This window comes from Aythya ferina, assembly GCF_964211825.1.
Source record: "Aythya ferina genome assembly, chromosome: 1".
In the NCBI taxonomy this organism is placed as follows: domain Eukaryota; kingdom Metazoa; phylum Chordata; class Aves; order Anseriformes; family Anatidae; genus Aythya; species Aythya ferina.
The window spans coordinates 23,801,713-23,821,476 of NC_140296.1; the positions used below are offsets into that span (position 1 = coordinate 23,801,713).

Genomic DNA, 19,764 nt, shown 5'->3' on the forward strand with positions numbered 1-19,764 from the left:
ATTTCCGAAGATTATCAACTCTTGCAAAATCATTTTATTATCTGGTTTGCGTTGTTGACAGCAGCATGTTCCATTTTGTGTGCTTGCCTTGGTGGATTACATCTGAGTTCTCCATGTCTTTTTCCCTCACATCTTTTTTTTTTTGGTGGTATTTTGTGTACATGAGTATGTCAGCAGCATTGGAACATGGCCGTGTCCTCAAGAGGTTCGAGCCCTGGTAGATGGCTTTGCATGTCAGTCTCTTTTCTGGAGCTTTTGTATGTTTACGTAGCTTTAGTACACCCAAAACAATTTTGATAACAATGATTGTATCTTGGTCTTTCCCTAAATACTGCCTGAGTATTGTGTCCCAGATTCCAATCGGAATCAAGTCTTTTATCAGGGACTAATTTAGCTCCTTTCAGTACTGCAAGATTGTCTCTTAGCTTTAAATCACACAAACTGCTATGTACTTTTATCTTCTTTTTGTACTCTGCTTAAGACTCTCATATCTTTAATATGCACATGGGTCACAACATTCCTTGAACTATTTTTGTGCAGTTCCGTAATTAATCTTTTCTGTCAGAGGTACCGGAAAATGATTAAACACATCAAGTGTCTCAGAAGCATTTGTTGTCAGAAATAAAGCTATTTTTATCTTGTCTCCCATTGCTTCTCAAAGTCAGATGCTGTTTAATTCTTTTCCAGATGACCTTTATATTTTCAGAGACTGTTAAGTCTCATGGGACTTCTAGCTGCTTTCCCAGCTCACTCATTGTTGGGTGCTTCAGTTTATTCAGACAGTGTTAGCTCCAGCAAGTGGTGCCAGCCTCCCTGTGTGATGAGTGAAGGGAAATGCAGGCTGTTCATCTCACTCTCAAATGGGGATTAAAAATTACTTGAGTGAATTGTGTCCTAGAAGTTTTCTCCTTTGCCATTTGTGTGAATTGTGCAGATGCAGGCGATGACAAAAATTAGGTGAAATGAATTTTCCCCCAAAAGGTGTACGGTTGAGTTTGCTCAGCCTCTGATGGAGATAGCGGGATTTGCAGGGCAGGTTTGATCAGTCCAGCAAAGCTCCTCCGTTTTGCTTGTGATGGGAAGAAATGGTGTTTTAACTGCTGTGTCCTCAGATAAGTACTTAATGCTATCTTTGATGTTTTTTTTTTTTCTTTTCTTTTTTTTTTTTTTTTTCTTTTCTGTAGAGTTGAGTATCTTATCAAGCAGAGGCATTGTTCTGGAGTGAATACACTGCTGTAGAAGTTAAGGTACCTGGATTAATTTTTCTTTGTCTACACATGTCGTAATATCTCTGCTCCCTATTCTTAAAATACATGTAGGAGTAGTATTGCTTCCTGCCTTATGTATGGCAGGCATAAATTCAGTCATGCCTGTGAGGCACCAGCATGTTATGGTGACCAGCACAGTGGGAAAAACTGTGACTAAATAACACTAAGAAAGGAATTGGAACAAAAGAATGTAGTTCAGGTCTGTTATCAACACTTAAAGGTAAATTTGTAGCAAACTGTACATTAAGTATTTATAGACTGAAAAATGTTCACTTAGCATTCTATGTACATTTGTCTTCTGGTCTTAGGTTGTTGAGGTTGGTCATAAATACCGAATTTTTTGGACCAGTCATGTGTTGGCTAACATATTCTAAAAAGGAACAGAATAATCTGTACTTATGAAAAATAAGAGTGAAAAAAAAAAGTTATTACATGACTAGCATATTATCTATAGCAAAATCTTGTGCTTTATACATGACGATTTTGTCTTGCCAGCTTCTGAATATGGGGAAAATCTTAAGCAATTTCTAATTTTCTTTATCTGCTACTCAGTGTTAAGATTATCACTTTCTTGTGAAAAAGAATGTTTGCCCTGGACTGTATGGATAAAGCCTACTTGACTTTGGATCTAAGGGTGAAACATGACATGAAATATGACATCCTTTGTTGTAGCTTTTGATTAAAATACTTACTTTTTATGAAACAGAGAAAAAAAGTCATTGCATTTTTCTTCTTCTTGGTACTAGGCACATTCTGACTAATGATGCACTAGAGTTTCCCATGCCATTCCAATAATTATACTCATTTCAGAAGGGCTTTTGATGTAAGACTGAATAATGACATTTTTGTTGGAGATACATCGTCCTGGTTTCTAGTAATCAAAAATCCTTTGCACATCTTTTCCAATTAACTCTTCGCTTTGTATTGCTAAATGTGTTTCAGTAACACTTTCCTAAGCAGCTTCATTAAAATGCAAATAGAGAGTTAATACAGATAGTTCATCTGAGCATGGAGAGCAGGTTATTTGTGCAGTTTATTTGTGAAATGAATGGTATTATTATTGGTTCAGAAGACACAAGTAAAAATTGAGACAACTTATTCTAGAGGAATGAACAAAAATTTTTGAATCATGATTGAGTCATGATATTCCCAATTATAATTCTTGATTTGCTGTTGTGAAGCTTATGCATCATGATAGACATAAGCACTGATAACTTGCAGAATGTTGCATATCAATGACAGCCTCAGGAAAGTCTTAGTGATCTTGGGCAGGAATTTAGAGGAGTCAGGCAAACAAAGCTGTCTGTATATCACTAAACTGATTTCGCCTGGTGATTCTTGGACTGTGTAGCTCCGTTCTGAAATAGAGTAGGATATGACTATGTCAGATGATTGTGAAGACTGTTTGCCTGTGTTGAATTATTTCTGTTATCACTGCAGGAAGCTGGACTATGTAGACGAGCCCATGCAATACAAGAGGCTTTTCTGCCTTGGAAATGTGTTTGATGCTTCACCAAGGCTGGACTCATGCATTATTGACTTTGACTCACACTGGGATCACTATAAGGCTGATAAAACATGACCAATAAGAGTTTCAAAGGTTGATTATAGGTAGAGCATGGTTCAAATAGGTATATTGTGTGGGAGAGTGGTGGGAAGAAGAATGCATCAACTTGAAAGCAGGACTATGCCAGACCCTGAAACATGAGCAAAATTCAGAAATATGGGTGGGCTTAGCTAAGGACAAGCTACATCTTGAGACATTTTTCCATTTTCATGGTGATAGAAAAATTAGTATTTTTTTAAGTGATGTAAACACTTAAAGGGTAAAGTAAGCATTTAAAAGCTTACTTGACAGTGTGTTACTGAAGAATATACAGTAGTAAGCACAAGGAGTCCCTGTACTAACGGGCAACTTTCCCAATACCAGCTTGTCTCAAGTCTCAAAAGATTCAGAAGAATGTAAGGTAGTACCCCCCAAAAAGGTGTCAGTCAAATGTTTGGTATCTAGCAACACGTGCTACTATCTGAAAGCAAGTAATAATGACAAGACTACCAAAATTCAGCCTTTTTTGGTAAGGTTTTCCAGTAAAGCCAAGTGATCTGTCAGCACCACACATCTGCCTGAGCTAACAAGGAACAATGTAAGAGCCCTCAGAAGCCTGCAAAAACAGGGACAAGGAGCCAACATGCTATGTGTCAGTGAAAGTACTGAAGTGTGGATTGCCATGGTCTAAATCCTAGTCAGCTGTGAACTCAAAGCCTGTCATAGTCACTGAGATGAGGAGGTAAGATTTCAGATAAATATAAAGGAATTGATTATAGGCTGTTTCTGCTTCTTTTCTCTGCATATGATCTGGGACACTAAACTTTGAATACAGTTAGTAGAAATCTAGGAGGTTTCAGTTGTCCCAGCAAAAGCATATAGTGTCATTTGAACTGCTCTAGGATTCTGCCTGGCCTCCAGTTGCTGCTCCAGAAAAAGCAAGGTCTTCAAGTTCAGGTAAGACATCTCAAAAGAGTCTGGGCACCTATTTAAGTCCCACCCACAATCACTACAGTTACTGGGAGCTAGGCAGTGATCCTGCTGAGTGCCGTGGTGTGGCTGCTGTACTGCACCAGTGAATCACTCAGTTGACTTCACAAAGTAGATTGGCTTGAGTGGATTTGATTAGCACAGTAGTGTCACATGAGATTTCCAAGGCTATTTAGGACGTCTACATGGAACCACCATCATTCTGGAGTGGCAATTAGACATCTTTGTTCAGGCAACTGAGTGGAGCCCAAGATCTCCATTGTCTACAGTGGGTACCTGGGCATCTAGCTTACATGTGGACAGCAGAATATAAGGTGGCTTCAGCTCAAACTGAATCCACCCGAGCAGTGTGATTCATTTGCCTGAAGATAGGTGTATATGCAAATTATCATTCAGCACATCCTATAGTATTCCAAGAATTTCTGTGGGTCTAGCAGTTGCAGCTTAGGATTTATGGGAGACTCAGAGTGTTCTGAAACTGCAGTTAAAGGCTGAAATATTCTGAAGTCTCTAAAACTGCATCAGACACCTAATTTTAGGAAAACTGATCCTTTCCCAGATGTCTATAGAGACTTGGGTCTGTCACTTACTTATTCCAGGTTTATTTCTATGTATGTTTGAATTAATCCATTCATGCTTGTCCATCGAGCCTCTGTACTATAAAACACTATATTCTATGCTTAGCTGGTTTATTATGGAGTTAGTATAATTCCACTTTAACTTCATGCACACTCCAGGAGGCAAAGACATTTGAGTGGGCTTCTCAGCTGCTTTCAGCACTCTGTAGAAGTCCTGTATAACTAAATAGCAGATTTTGTCTGTCATCAGTGGAGAAAGATGGACTCCCAAAGAATGACTCATCCAGCATATTTTAGACACCAGTCTTCTCATTTTCTATAGAGATAGATGATCAGCTTAGAAAATAAATATTAATGACATAATCTCACATTTTTACCTTTTATATTTTTTCATTCCTACAAGATAGTAAATGGGACCTCATCTGTGGAAAGGGCTAACCCACAGGATTCCCTTCCTTCTTGCTGGTACTTCTTGCATGAACTTCCTTCATGGTAGAATCAAGGATGCTAAAATGCTGGGAGATCTTTCTCCATGGATTGGAGTGGGGAAAGCCAGGAGTTATGGGGAAAGTCCTACGTAATCCTTGAGGTGCTACATGAGTGGGCAGAATACTTGCAAGTGCAGACGGCAGATGAAATTTGGTGTCTGAAAGTGTGCTTGGGGGCATCTTAACATACGAGACAGGAAGCCTGGAGATAAGTCAGGTCCAACAGAGGAAGAATGCGTGGCATTTATTGAGGCAAAAAGTGTATGTGATCTGAAAGGAACTACAATATGCCTAGGACATACCTGTAAAGCCAGCTGATACTTGTAGTATGGGTATAGACATATACCCATATATATATACATTACATTATATATATATAATATATACATTATAGCATATAATACTACTGTAGCATTAATCCAGCTATGTTTGGTTACAACAGTAACCTCAACGTGGCTGCACAAACTGAAAGGAAAGCTAGATTTTGGACTCTGTACTCAGGATTCCCTCTGAATGCCACAACTAGACAAAAAAAAAAAAAAAAAAAAAAAAAGCCAAAACATAAAAGCTACCCCTGTCATCCCATCTTTGTTTATGATGAGAGGCAGGGACACAGAGGCACCTTGTGAGAAGTTCAGATTGGGTTCCAAGGATAATGGTTTGAAATTCTGCCATCAGTAATATTTCTCCAGACATCTCTTAGAGTTGGAAGTGGTGACACATTTGTTCCCAGTGGTATTTTTAAAATCATATTTAAGGTGTTGGCTGTATGGAGTTTTGGTCATGGTGCCTAATGTCTTTTGTTCTGTCATCAGCATAATGGCGCTTTAGTGTAAAATAAAATTAAGTCTGTGCCAGTCAGCTCTCATTTTTGTCATGAGACTTTGAAGAGGTTGCTATATTTAGTTTCTCACTAGCATCAAAATTCATTGTTTTAATATAGACAAATGGTGGGACTGCATCATGTTTATTTGAGCTGTTGGTGCATTATAACTGAGCGTGTATGTTAAAGTTTGCACCTGAGAGCTGGAATCAGGTATGTGTGCAGAGGTGTGTGCTGTGATTTAGAGTTTCCAAGGCTGTTATTTGCATTTTGGTGACCACTTTAGAAGGGCATAGGTTCAGCTTCCTTTACAGCCAATGTCAAATTTGCACAGATGTTTTATACACCCCATGGTGACTCAAAAGCAGCAGGTTTTTTGTATGGGGTCAACTGAACTGAGCCCTGATTATTGATCTTACCTTTCATTGTCCTTCACTTCCAGTTGCTTTTCTCCCAGCAGTGAGAATTAAAATTCTGCAAGAACAGTAGAATGAATTATTTTTCCTGGGTAATTGACAGTGTCTACGTCAAAAATGATTAATAATCTTAATTGTTTAATGTTCCTAATAAGGTTGGCAACTGGAAATCATAGCAGTTGAAAGCTTGAATGGTAAGAGTGTATGAAAAGGAAACTGTAAACAACAGCTATCAATAAATTAATGACAAAATTTGCTAACATACCAGCTGCATGGGTTGGAAGATTGGCTTTCTATATGGCTTTTATTTCAGGGAGAACTGAAAAAATGCCTGTGACATTTTGATTAATAATCTGTCATATATTCAGCACACTTGTGAATTTGTATGGCAAGAACAGAGGTTCATGTCATCACAGAATTATGTGAACAAATACTAACTGATAAGTCTCAGAATGCAAATGTAAACTGGGAATAGTTATCAGGTAGATTTTATTCTAATGAAAGATCTCTCATTTTTTACCTTTTTACCAATGACCTAGAAAAAAGCATTACAATTTCTACTAATGTGAAGATGACATAAAGATGGGATGTTGATTCATAGAGCAGTCAAAATTTGATAAGCCAGGTACAAAGAAAAATATGTTTTAGATGGTGAAGGGCTCTGGAGATATCATGGTACTTTAGATGAGCATATGCTCATAGTGTAATGGTATGGTCACATAAGCAGAAACAGTATATTAAATTATCTCTGGTTTTACTGCTGGCAAGACTACCACTGGCATATTATCCAATCCTGCTTCTGCAGTTTAAGATGGATGATGACAAATTGGAAGCGATTCAGAGGAGAGCAGAGGAGAATGGTTAGAGGGCTTGAAACTACGCCTGAAGATAATGAAAGGCTCCAGGAACTTAATCTATTTAGCTTTCAAAGGGAACATCAAGAGAATGTTTCAACCCACTCTGTAAGATCACGGGAAAGAAATTTGGTAGAAAACATCTCCTCACAGTAACAGATAAAGTTATACCAAAAATCAAGTGGATGAAATCTGATGCTAGAGATAAACAGCAAAATTTAATAAAACAAGTTAAATCAAATTATTAGAGTAGTTTTTCAAGAGCAGTGATAACTTGTTATTCACCAGCCGGCTCTAAGTCCAAGTTGGTAGTTTTCCTATACTGTGTGTTCTGGTTCAAATAGAAACAAGTTCAGGGTTTTTGTTTGTCTCACATTGTTTGAGAGATCTTAGTAGTATGGACCTGCCATATATCTGTGTATCTACAGATAAAGTGATATTCATGTAATGAAAACATCCTTTGAGACATGTTTAGTTAAATTGATTTTCACTTTTGTAAGTACTGGAAATATGTCCATTCTTAATAATAACAGCCAGTAATGATGTCTAGCTAACTACCAAAAGTGTGTTTGGTGTCTGGAGTTGTATCTCATAGAAAACTGCAGTGCTGTTTTGCCAAAACAACTACAAATTTATTGTCTTTCTCTAATATTGTATTAATGAAAAGTTAACTTAGGAGTTACTGCTGATGAATGAATAAATCTGGACCCTCAAATGCAATGTTTTTCTGGTCACTGTATGACAGTGGATGGTACTTGGGACCAATTATGATACTTAAAATGGAACTTCGGGTGCATTAATTACAGTCTTTCTTTTCAACAGGCCCATGCTAAAGTCTGGCATCTCTACAATGACCATTTTCGTCCAACTCAAAGAGGAAAAGTGTCAATTGCCCTTAGCTCCCACTGGATAAAACCTCAGAGTATGACTGACAAAAATATAAAAGAATGTCAAAAATCCCTTGATTTTGTGCTCAGCTGGTTTGCTAAGCCCATATTTATTGATGGTGACTATCCAGAGAGCATGAGGAGTAACCTCTCATCTCTGCTGCCTGAATTTAGTGAAGATGAGAAGAAGTACATCAAGGGAACAGCTGACTTTTTTGCTCTTTCTTTTGGAGCTACCCTGAGTTTCCAGCTCTTGGACTCTCACATGAAATTCCAGCAGTTGGAATCAATAAGCTTGAGGCAGCTCCTTTACTGGATAAGCTGTGAATATAACAACCCCCCAGTATTCATTGTGGAAAACAGCTGGTTTGTTTCTGGTAGCACCAAGAGAGATGATGCCAAATATATTTACTATCTCAAGAAGTTCATTATGGAAACTTTGAAAGGTATGATTAAGGTTGTATTAATATGTGTTTGACAAAATCATTATGCAAAACAGCCTAAAGAGACTTGTTAAAGAACCAGGCTGAAATCTAATTTGGGTCTTTAACATTCATGTTGGCATTTGTGAAATGACACTCCAGATCTCTTCCTGGGTTTGCTCTTTTCAGCTCTTGAAGACCCACAGTATCTGCAGATAGCATTTGGTGAGCTTGGTGCTGCCGTCTCTGAAATCAGTAGGAAAATTTCTGCTGTCTTCAGTGGGAAGAAGTACAAACCCTGTGTGAACTATACTGTCAGTGGATTTAGGGAAATGTAGTATATTATTTATTAATAATTTATTGTAGTTGTATGGATACATATATACTAAACTTAAGAATATATATGTGGAAAAGTGTATGCTATCCATTAAGAGTTCCTCTGAAAAAAAAAACCATAAGGGTAAAAGAATATATTTTAAATGGAAAATTGAAACCTTTTCATGTTGCATCTCAGTTTTGCCCTTGCATAAATACTACATTAATACAGTTATGGATATCAATCACAATAATCTGAAATTACATGACTTTAAGGACAACTGAGTGTTTGAGTTTATATAATATAAATTATTTAAGTTGTTATCCTATCATTTTTTTTCACGGTTGAAGAAATAGATGACATCATATGAGAGTTATTTTCTAATTTCTCATCTTGTTGTGGCAAAATAAATTCTTTCAATCCTAGTAGGCATCAATAAGCTGCTGGGGTTCCCATTTCCACTTTCAGTGTCTTGAATTCATTAATCTAAAATTTAATAATTTATTTACTCATCTTCCGTTTGCTGTTTTGGTTTTAAAAAGATTATTATTATAGCTATTTGTTCAAACTACATAAGCATTGTGTTACATTGGTATTGTCAGGCATGCAAGAGGCAGAAATCGCTTTTGTTTTATTCTCAGCACTCATGAAGATGCAAGAGTCCCACATTTGTTTCATCTGCTATTCCAGAAACCTAATTATTACAAATAAATTTAAAGGTGAATAAACACATGAAGCATTGCATCCAAAATGGCAGTAATGGAATGTTGAAACAATTACTAATTCTTGCATGTACGGTATTACTAGTTTGCATAAAGCCAGATGAAGGTCTATAAAGGCTCTTAACCTCATGACTGTTACCCATATTTCTGTTCCATTTATAAATTCCTGGACAAACATTCATGGATCTGCCTTTTAATAACAGCTGGCTGGGAACAATCTCAATTTATAGATTTTCTTTCCTATTACTGTAAATAACAGCAACAACATCAGCAGTGGTAGTGTTGTCATTATATTAACCTGTGAATTCCAACATTTGGCTAAACTTTTTACAGGAAGAAGAAACAGAGGACCAGATCTGCAGAAGAGACTGTGGCATCATTATGATGAAAATTATTGCACCTAACTCTTCTGCCTGTTAGAATCTGAAATATCCAATGTGACTATCAAAGTTCCCTATGCAGTACTTGAACAAATTTAGTTAAGAAAATTCCACAAGAGAGTCTTAAGTGGTACAACAGAAAAGACCCAAGACAAAGGCACATACAGTGTCTCTCAGAGACTTAGGACATGTCTATCCTTTGCAATAAAGCACTATCACATAGAGATTCAGGAACTAGTTTCTACCTAATTTGCTCCAGCTGTAATGGGGCAACAAATGGTACTGGGGTTATAGCACTGAGAAAGGAGGATGCTTTATTTAGAGCCAAGGCCACATAGCTGTGGTTTTGCTGCTTCCTATATCTGGCCAGTATCTCTGCCTGGTACACTGTGTGCATGCACTGGTTCCATTAAAACTGCATACATGAATGTCAACGTTGCCAAGTAAGTATAGCCTTATTGGAATAAACACACTGAGTAAAAACAGTTGGTGTTGAGGGCCAGGTGTCCACACTCTGTGCATTCCTGAAGCCCATCTTTGGTTTAATTGCACTGCAAAGGACCTCAGGTCATGCATCCTGAGACCATCCTGTGATGTGAACCAAGGTGTAGTAAGTTGGGGCAGTCAAAAAATTTGCTTCAAAAGTCTGCTCCAGATTTCGGCTGAAATGCTGACATCCACTCTGACACTCTGTGCTGTAGACATGGTCTATGGTTAGATATATATATATATATTTTGGTGTTGTTTCTGTTTTTGTTTTTATTTTGGGGAAAGGACTCTTTATTTGAGATTCACATTTTTTCATTTACTGTTACTGATCTTCACCCCTCAAATAACAATGAGGATAGAATAGAGTGAATAGAGCTGTAATATTAAGGAGTTAAATATTAATTAGAGTTGCTAGTTGGTTGGAGTTCTCTTCTCACATGGGTGGGTATCCGACCACTGACTCTAGGATCATACTCATTTCCCTGCTCTCTCTCTGATACAACAAAGTTGTTCTTTGTAAAGCTGAGCATGTAGAACAGGAGGATGCGAGAGCTCCTCTGTGCCATGTTGACTAGCCAAGTGGTTAGGTCATTATTTGTGTTAATTTTGAGATAATTTGAGATAACAGGTCTGAATCCAGAGTCTTAAGGAGAACAGGGACAGGTAGGCCTCTGACAGGTCAGGATCGAGCTATTCTTAGGTATGTGTGGAGGCAAAATGTATATCCTTGGGCAGCTTCCACACAGAAACAGTGGCTCTGGGCTTCACTCACCCCTCCATGGTGGGAAAATAGCTGAGCAGAGGGCTTTGTTTGTTATTTATGGGTCTGTCATGATATCTTGTGCTATTTCTAGACTAGTGAGCTGAATAGAGCATGAGCTAAAGTGGTGGTAGGAGACAGTCAATGTTGTTTAATTGTTAACCCCGTTATGGCCCAGCTCTGGCCTGTACAGTAGCACACTTCTAGGCACACTTTGAGGAGGACTCAGGCATTATTTCCAGCTGGTAGCATGGACAAGGACACTCAGTTTCAGAAGCTGGGAGAGTTTAGCTTTCAGTCAGCCTGGCTTGCACAGTGACAGACACTAAAAAGAGGGCAGATAGACAATGCAAAAAAGGAGAACCAGTCTTTTTCATTGTATTTTTTTTTTTCAGTAAAATGCAATTCTTGTGGGATGCTATGTTTGAGACTTCTAAACTTCCAAAATCTTTTCACATTGCTTTTTTCATAGGTGACACTTTAAAGCTAATACATTTTGAAAGAAGGATTTGAGGGGAGCTTTTGAGGTGCTCCGGAAGTGCGGGAGTGATGTGTGATGACTTACAGGAGGGGTGACGTGCTGTTCAAAGAGAAATTCTGTCTAACAAAGTGGACCTGTACCGGCTTTTACTCTGCTGGTACGGCAGATGTCATCATGTGTATGTGCGGAGGTTAGAAAAATACCATCATGTGCCAAACATAAAAGAATGGTGCCTTTAGGAGGAGAAGTATTCCATTTCCTTAGACATTTTCTCACGACCTGTGATAGAAGCTGTGCCAAATTCATAGCTTATATAACCACGGTTAATTTAATTGATTTGAACAGGACTACAATGAAGAATCCATGTGGTCCTTCATAGCTTACTGTAATGAGGTACATTAATAAAACAAGGAAATGAGGGTCTTGATATTCTGGTTGCCTGAAATACACTGTGTTAGTGTTATTAGGCTGGAAAATATTATGTGCATTCAGTACCCAGTTTGGGTTTACAGAAGATGGTGAGTAATAAAGATAAACTCAACTGTCTGCTGAGCCAAATTCAAGTTCAAAAGAACTTATAACAATGTGCTTAAATGCATTGCTGAATTAGGGTGGGTCTAATTATGTAATTAAAATAACCACTTTCCTGCATGTTTTCCTGAAGCTGAGCCTTGCCCAGGAACATTTTGCTGAATCTCAGTGTTTAATACAACTAAAAGGGAGTATCATTTGGAATCACAAAATAAAACTGTAATGCTGGCAATACTAACTAACAGATGACAGCAGACCCTGATTTTAACCTGCAAAGTGTGTGGTGATTCATAAAAGCCAATGAGTTGACCTAGAATGCATATATATTTTTAGAAACCTATAAATATTTAAGCTGGAAAACAGTATGCCATAAAAGATATTAGGAGACAGAATTGTAAAAGTCAGTCTTTGCATGCAGTCTTCCAGCATTATCACTTCTATTTACAATCCATGGTAATAAAAGTTCATCAAAACCCAAAATGTGTTATCAGGGTTTTCTTAATATAGATTAGTAGTGGAGAGGAAGGTGAAAAAGGAGTCTGACTTGGTTTGTGTGCGTAGTAGTGCTGCATTAATGACACTTAAGAGTGAGATGCAATGCTTAGCAGAGTGCAGCGCCATGCAGTTACTGGCCCAGATGCTGCAAACTGATCAGGTGTATTCTGCCCTGGTATGAGGCTAAGGTTTGGCACACCAAGTCAGCAGCACTGCTTGAACCACTGCTGCACCACTTCTTTTTCTAAATCTGGCTTGTTTAAAGACAAGCCAGGCACCTCTATTGCCTTCCACAGTGTACCCATGCCCTGGGAGCCTGTCCCAGAGCATTCTGTGCAGCTGAAATATATTCCCTGAATGGGCTTTGAAGCAGACACTGAGATATTTACCTGAGCTATTGCATTTTTCTTGCATGTGAATACCACAAACATTTCTGGTTCCAGCACAGGATGAATGAGCACTGCAATGAGTTTGGGTTTTGTTCTTTCCTCAGCTATCCGGTACGATGGAGTTAATGTGTTTGGATACACAGTCTGGTCCCTCCTGGATGGCTTTGAATGGCACAGGGGATACAGCATCCGACGTGGATTGTTTTATGTTGACTTCCAGAGCCACGACAAAAAGTTGATGCCAAAATCTTCTGTCTTGTTCTATCAAAAATTGATAGAAAAAAATGGCTTCCCACCTTTGCCTGAAAACCTGCCTATAGAAGGGGTCTTTCCCTGTGGGTTTGCCTGGGGGATTGTTGACAACTATATTCAGGTAAGTCTGATGGTAAAGCTGGTAGGTTCTCCAGCCAAACCAGTGGTCAAGATCATATTGATAAATTAGCCAGATAGAGTGTCTTGGCTGACATTTATCACCACAGTATTTGAAGGAGATGGATGCAAGGATTTTGTTGCAAATACCATGCCTTTTAGTCTTCATCTAGACTTTCTGTGTGTGACCAAGGAGATCCAATTGGAGTGAGGTACAGTCGAGAAAGCAATGGTCTATAAAAACATACACCAATTGAAGGGGGTCTGATGCTTATCCTCCCTGGACATGTTGTGTGATCAGTTACTGAAGTCAGTCCTGTTCAAATGAAAGTTGCTTAGATCTGCTAAAGCATATTTCCAAAGGTCCTTGTTTATGAAATGAGAAGTACTGCTGCTTTTTCAAGTCAGTGGTAATGTATTTGCCCACTGTGGTAGTGCACATTTAGAAAACTTCCTGAAAACTCTTCGTGTTTACAGTGGTATGTTTCTACACCTTATATATGTACAGTCTGACACTTTTGTTAGAGGACTTTTGTGTTAAAGAAAAGTAAACAATATTAGATTTAGATGAAATTTCTGTATTCCTTCCATGTCATTTCTTGTACTGCTGTGTACTGAGGCTTCAGTACCCCTGGATAGCACCTAGCTAGTTCATGGATCCAGTTCATAGCTCTCACTTTTTATTTCAACTTAGTCTGATATTTCAGGAGAACCTTTCAAATTTTAAGCTTTCAGAGCATGTGAAAAAATTGTATCTTAGTTACGGTCTCTTTCATAGTTCGGCTCTGTGATTCTCAGATGTTGTTTTGGCTTACAGGGCTCCTCTAACCACAGTAATGATGTGCAGTTAAATTCAGCTCTAAGGCTGGATCCAAGAACAGAATTTTTAATTTAGATTTTCCACAAAGACAGCATCTTTCTTAGGGCTAGAGTATATGGGGCTTGTTTGTTTTTTTTTTTTTCTTACTCCAAAACTAAGATATGACTTTGTTCTCTTGAAAAATACTGCACTCTCCTTACCTGGTACACTGATTTCCAAGAATATTCAGCAGTCATTATCCTAGCTCCCAGACAGGTTAGGGAATGGAAATGAAATTGCTGAATTTGGGATCAATAACAGCTGTAGAGTTATGGAGTCAGTCAGCCTAAGACAGTTAAAAAATCTCTCCTATCCCCAAACCTTCAAAGCTGAATATTTTCATTTCAAAAGGCTGTTCAAACATTTTGTGCTATAAAGCTTAGGTAGTGTGATTTGTAGATGCATCACAGTGGAAAAACTCTTTTGACAGCATTCCCAGAGTATTAGTGGAAATGCATGCTTTAGTAATCTACAAGGGACAATTCACCAGAAAAGCAATTTCCCTCAGACATGCTGTTTTTTATTACTTTCTTCTATAAGCACAGTACTGACCTCTCCGGAGAAAATAGCAACTGATTTTCAGCATCTTCTTTATACAGTCTGCATAGCCTCAGCTACAAGTTGAACACTGGTTGTAGGCTGACACCTGCTTTTCAAACAGAGGGCAGGACAAGGAAAACTGAACTCGGGGGAACCTTGCACCAAAAACCCCAAACCCAAAAAAAAAAACAAAAAGTAAAAAAGAAATGAAAGAAAAAAAAAAAAGAGAGAGAGAGAGAGAGAGAGAAAGGGACAAATACACATATGTAGGTGTACACATATGAAAGGTCCATACACATATGTAGGACCAGTATCTTGAAGTTTGGATCTTTCTTTTATGCTAGAGTATGAATGAGAAGGAGATTTTACTTTTTCCATTATTTTAAGCAGTTCACTTTTCCATTTTCTAGTCCTTATTATGTTTCCAATACTCATTTAAAAGTGAAATTATAATTCTGTGGGAGCTTGGGAAGCTCATGTTTTATTGACTGCGGTGTGTCATACAGGCATTTCTGACTTCTGATGCCCTACAGACTTACTGAAAAACTGTAAATTTTATTCTTTGGGGTGACATATAGTGAGTTTACTCAGAAGTTCAAAAAAAAAGCCCAAACCACCAGAAATCAACACCTTGCTGAAATAACTTGGAACTGAGTTCAATATGAGCTAAATAAGAAAAGGACTTTGTTAACAAGAAGGAAATTTTTTGCTTGTCAACTGAGTTTGTGCTAAAAATCAAGCACGCAGCATTACTCATCTTGCATCATAGTCAGGAAAAAAATGGTCACAGAAATGATGTTGCATTCATTATTTCTTTTACTGTGTTCAGGGAGTGGTCTTGAAACAAGCCGCTGGGTAATTTACAACAGACATGCCCATTGGTATAGCTTCTTAATCTTGAAAGGAAAACATTTTTAAAATGACTGTAGTCTTTGCTGCAGCTCTGCTTCTCTGAAGATCTGTTGCAGGTTAATGCCTTAGCCCTGAGCAATCCCTCATTTCCTGTAAGGAGTGCAGCAGTTTGGAGAAGATATAAATATGGTGACCATTAGCATAAGATAGGATGGCTGAAAATGATACATAGATTTGGTACTTTTCTGATGTCACATGTTAGCAGAAGATTAATTAATTCATATGAGCCAGAGATGTTATCATATCAGAGATGTGAGAGAAGTGCTTAATCCAGTGTTTTGACTTGTGAAGTTCTTTCAGAAACTTGTGCCCGATGGATATGATGTTCCTACATACCTAAAACAAACAGCTTGAATCCGGTATGTTTCTCATTCTACCTAGGTAGACACAACACCTGCTCAGTTTCTTGACCCTAACGTTTATGTGTGGGATGTTCACCAGACGAAGAAACTGATTAAAGTGGATGGGGTTTTCACCTCCAAACGCAAGCGTCACTGTGTTGACTTTGCGGCTATCAGGCTCCAGGTGTCTCTTCTACAGGAAATGCATGTCACCCACTTCCATTTTTCACTGAAGTGGTCTTTAATCCTTCCTTTAGGTAATCTGTCTCTAATCAACCACACACTTGTACATTATTATCGGTGTTTTGCTAGTGAACTTCTCAGAGTTAACATAACTCCTGTTGTTGCTTTATGGCAACCTATGGCTGAGAACCAAGAGCTTCCAGTTTCCCTTGCCAAATACGGAGCTTGGGAAAACCCAGAGACCATTCAGGCTTTTGTTGAGTATGCCAAATTCTGCTTTACAAGTCTTGGGGACTATGTAAAATTTTGGATCACAATGAATGAACCGTCTGTGAAAAACTTGACCTACACTGCAGGGCACAATCTGTTGAAAGCTCATGCGAAAGCTTGGCATCTTTACGACAAAGAATTCAGAAGGTCTCAGAAGGGTAAAATATCTATAGCTCTGCAAGCTGACTGGGTGGAACCAGCCTGTCCCTTTTCCAGGAATGACCAAGAAGTTGCTGACAGAATTTTAGAGTTCGACATTGGCTGGCTTGCCCAGCCCATCTTTGGGGATGGTGACTACCCACATGTGATGAGAGCATGGCTTCACCGAAGAAACAGTGTTGACCTCTATAATTTCCACTTGCCTTCTTTCTCAGAAGATGAAAAGAAATTAATCCAGGGCTCATTTGATTTTTTTGCTCTAAGTCATTACACTACTACCCTCGTGGGCTGGGAGAAAGAAGATGCACTGAAATATGACCACTATCTTGAAGTTCAGATGATCAATGACATCACATGGCTGCACTCCCCCAACAGAGCTGCAGTAGTGCCCTGGGGACTGCGTAAATTGCTCAAGTGGGTTAAATCAAAGTATGGCGACATCCCAATTTATGTTATGGCTAATGGAATTGATGATGACCAGAATATGGTGCACGATAAGCTCAGAGTGTATTACATACAGAATTATATCAACGAAGCTTTAAAAGGTAAGGAACCATAGGTGGTTTGTATGTCACAAATACCATTTTTTTAAATAGATACTATGTGATAGAGTATGTTTTACTTCAAAAAATGAAGCTTTATGTAGAATACTCCACAAATTAAATATTATTACAGCATAGTTTTGCCTTTCATTTGCAACTGATTGGTGTTACTAAGCATAAGGAAGACTGACCTTGCACGTATTCTACATTACATAGCAGAAGAACTTTTTAGTGAATTCAAGAGCTTTAAGTAGATGTCATGTGAGTAGTTCCACACATATTTAATCATATTTTCTTCTTATTGCAACTCAACTGTTGCTTTGCTTTGTTGCTTCTCTCTTCACTGCTGTGCTTCAGGGCTGGATATGAACTCCCTTCCTCAGCTGTCTCTGTATCTAATCCAGCCGTTATCTTGGCTCTTCATAATAATTCAGCTGTCTACCTCATTATGCTGTTTCCTGGACTCTTTCCTGCTATTCAGAACTCAAAACAGTCTTTTTTTTCTGTCTCAAAGTTTCATAAATTATAAGGTAAAATGAAGGCATTTTGAGTCATCCTGTCACACAACACAGATATTTTTTAGAAAAACACCAGACTTGGATGAGATAATTTTTACTGATAATGAATTTTCTACTTCTCAGTGTAAGCTGTTGCAGAGGTGAATTACCTAGTGTTTTCAAATATATGTATACATATATATATTATTTCCAGTGTTAATTTCTTCGTCTTCAGCTTTAAGCCATTTAGGTATGCATTTCCATGTATTGCCTGTGAATACTTCAAGGCAGAAAATAAGCCAACTGTCATTTAACTCTCTGATAAATAATGCAAACAGAGCTCTTTGTGTCCCTTACGATAAAACATGATTTAGAACCTTTCAATTATTAAACTTTTTCCTGTTTGCCAGCATTCTTCTCAGAGAGGTAAATCCCAAGCCTGGACACACTGTTTCTACAGCAGCCACACCTATAGATGAAGTGGGTTCAACATAACCTCTTACCCTTGTACTCCTCTTTCATATATCTAAGCAGCCCATTAGCTCTTTGGCCATGGCAGCACGCTGGTCATGTGCAGCCTGTGGTTATCTACTGTGATTTTAAACTCACTTACAGGCTCCTGCCCCATAGGGTGGAACTGTCTACACTGAAGTATGGTCTGCTTCATCTTTTACATCCTTGCATTTGGTTGTGTTCAAATATCCATAGCCTGCTTGTGGAAAGCTTGCTATATTAGCTAAGTCATGTCTCTAATCTTTGTGTTATTTGCAGTCTTTGTGGGAAATAGTTTTCTTTCAGGTCACTGAAAGATGATTAAATGCTGAAAGCTATTTCTTCATGATCACCTAATGGGACATACACCTACGGGGACATTTACTTGTCTGCAATTACATTTTTAGGCTTACCAGTCCTATTTGAAAACAGTTGAAATCTGTTTATTATGGGCTCACCTTGACTTCATAACATTTTATTTTCTTAATCCAAATGCCATATAACACCAACTCAGTTGCCTTATGGAGTTGTAGGTATATTAAATCAAACATCACTACTTTTATCAATCTCATAAAAAAGATGTCAGGATGTCAAATTAGTATGACAAGTTTTATTTTTCATAAAGTGATTGGCATTAATCATATATATATCTTCTGCAATTCTTATTTATCAAGCCTTGTGTAATCTATTCCACTATTTTGTTAGGCAGTGAAAAATGGCTGGCACTTCCACCATTTCCTAGGTCATCCTGTCCAGTCTGTTAAGTACTGGCTTTAACTTCCTTGTCTGTAATTTCCACCTCTTTCAGGAATTAGTGAGTATCAGTATTAAGTGCCCAAGAGTTTCTTTGCCAGCATTTTGAAATACTGGGTGTATGTTTTTTGCATGTGTATTTAAAAATATATCTTGGATATGTTTGGGTTTGTGGTTTCAGTCCATTGCTTTTTTATTTGTTTGTTTGTATTGCTTTGTCTTCTTCCTAACACTTCAGACTGTACCACTTCTTGGCACTTCTTCTTTTCTTAGTGTGTATGAATTAGGGCTTTTCTCCCAGTCCTATTAGACAGAACAGCTGCACATACCCCTATTGTTCACAAAACTTTGTCATTCTTACACCCAATGAATAGCCACCCAATTACTTCCCACCTCTTCTTTACAGGCTGGAAATAGCTACTATATTTTTCCACTTAATCATCACATGCAAGCCATATTTTTCTGTCTTTCCGCCTCCTTTGTCACAGGTGAATATATCCCTGCTAAGCAGTCACAATAGTTACCCCAAAGCCCGCTTTTCCACTTTTGACATCACACACTTCAGCCAGTCAGTAATACCAGCTTTTTCACTCTCTTTTCTTCTCCCACTCTGGTATTGTGCTTTTGTCCATCTTGTCCTTAGGCATGTAACAAGCTTTTAACCTTGGCATTGTGACTGACTCAGGCTTCTGTGAAACTTACATTTTATTTTTTTTTTCTTCAAGACGCTCTGCTCTAACTGATGGGAATTAAAAATCTCGTGTCCCTATCTCAGTGTCATGCTGCAGAGGAATGAGGGGAGGGTTGGTACACATGTGGTCTCACCTTAAGTTTCCTGTTCTGCGTTGGTGCGTGTGATGTTGCTCACTTGATTCCTTCCAGGGGAGCCAACAGGTTTATGCAGATAAACAGTTCCAGAACACAGTAAAGGACCCTTTGGGATGAGGCTGTATTTTTAAATACTTCTTTTGTACAGTGTGTAAATTCACCTTTGCCAATCGAAAATGAAGAA

At 38.2% G+C, this 19,764-nt stretch overlaps 1 protein-coding gene across 1 annotated transcript in view; it reads left to right on the forward strand.

The window, feature by feature from the left end:
* KL (klotho) overlaps window positions 1-19,764 on the forward strand; it is a 57,564-nt gene that overhangs the window by 25,694 nt on the left and 12,106 nt on the right. Inside the window, exons 2-4 of the mRNA XM_084506713.1 lie at window positions 7,786-8,296; window positions 12,940-13,208; window positions 15,897-17,013. Coding sequence (XP_084362839.1) covers window positions 7,786-8,296; window positions 12,940-13,208; window positions 15,897-17,013 — 1,897 coding nt within the window. The remainder of the gene's footprint in view (window positions 1-7,785; window positions 8,297-12,939; window positions 13,209-15,896; window positions 17,014-19,764) is intronic.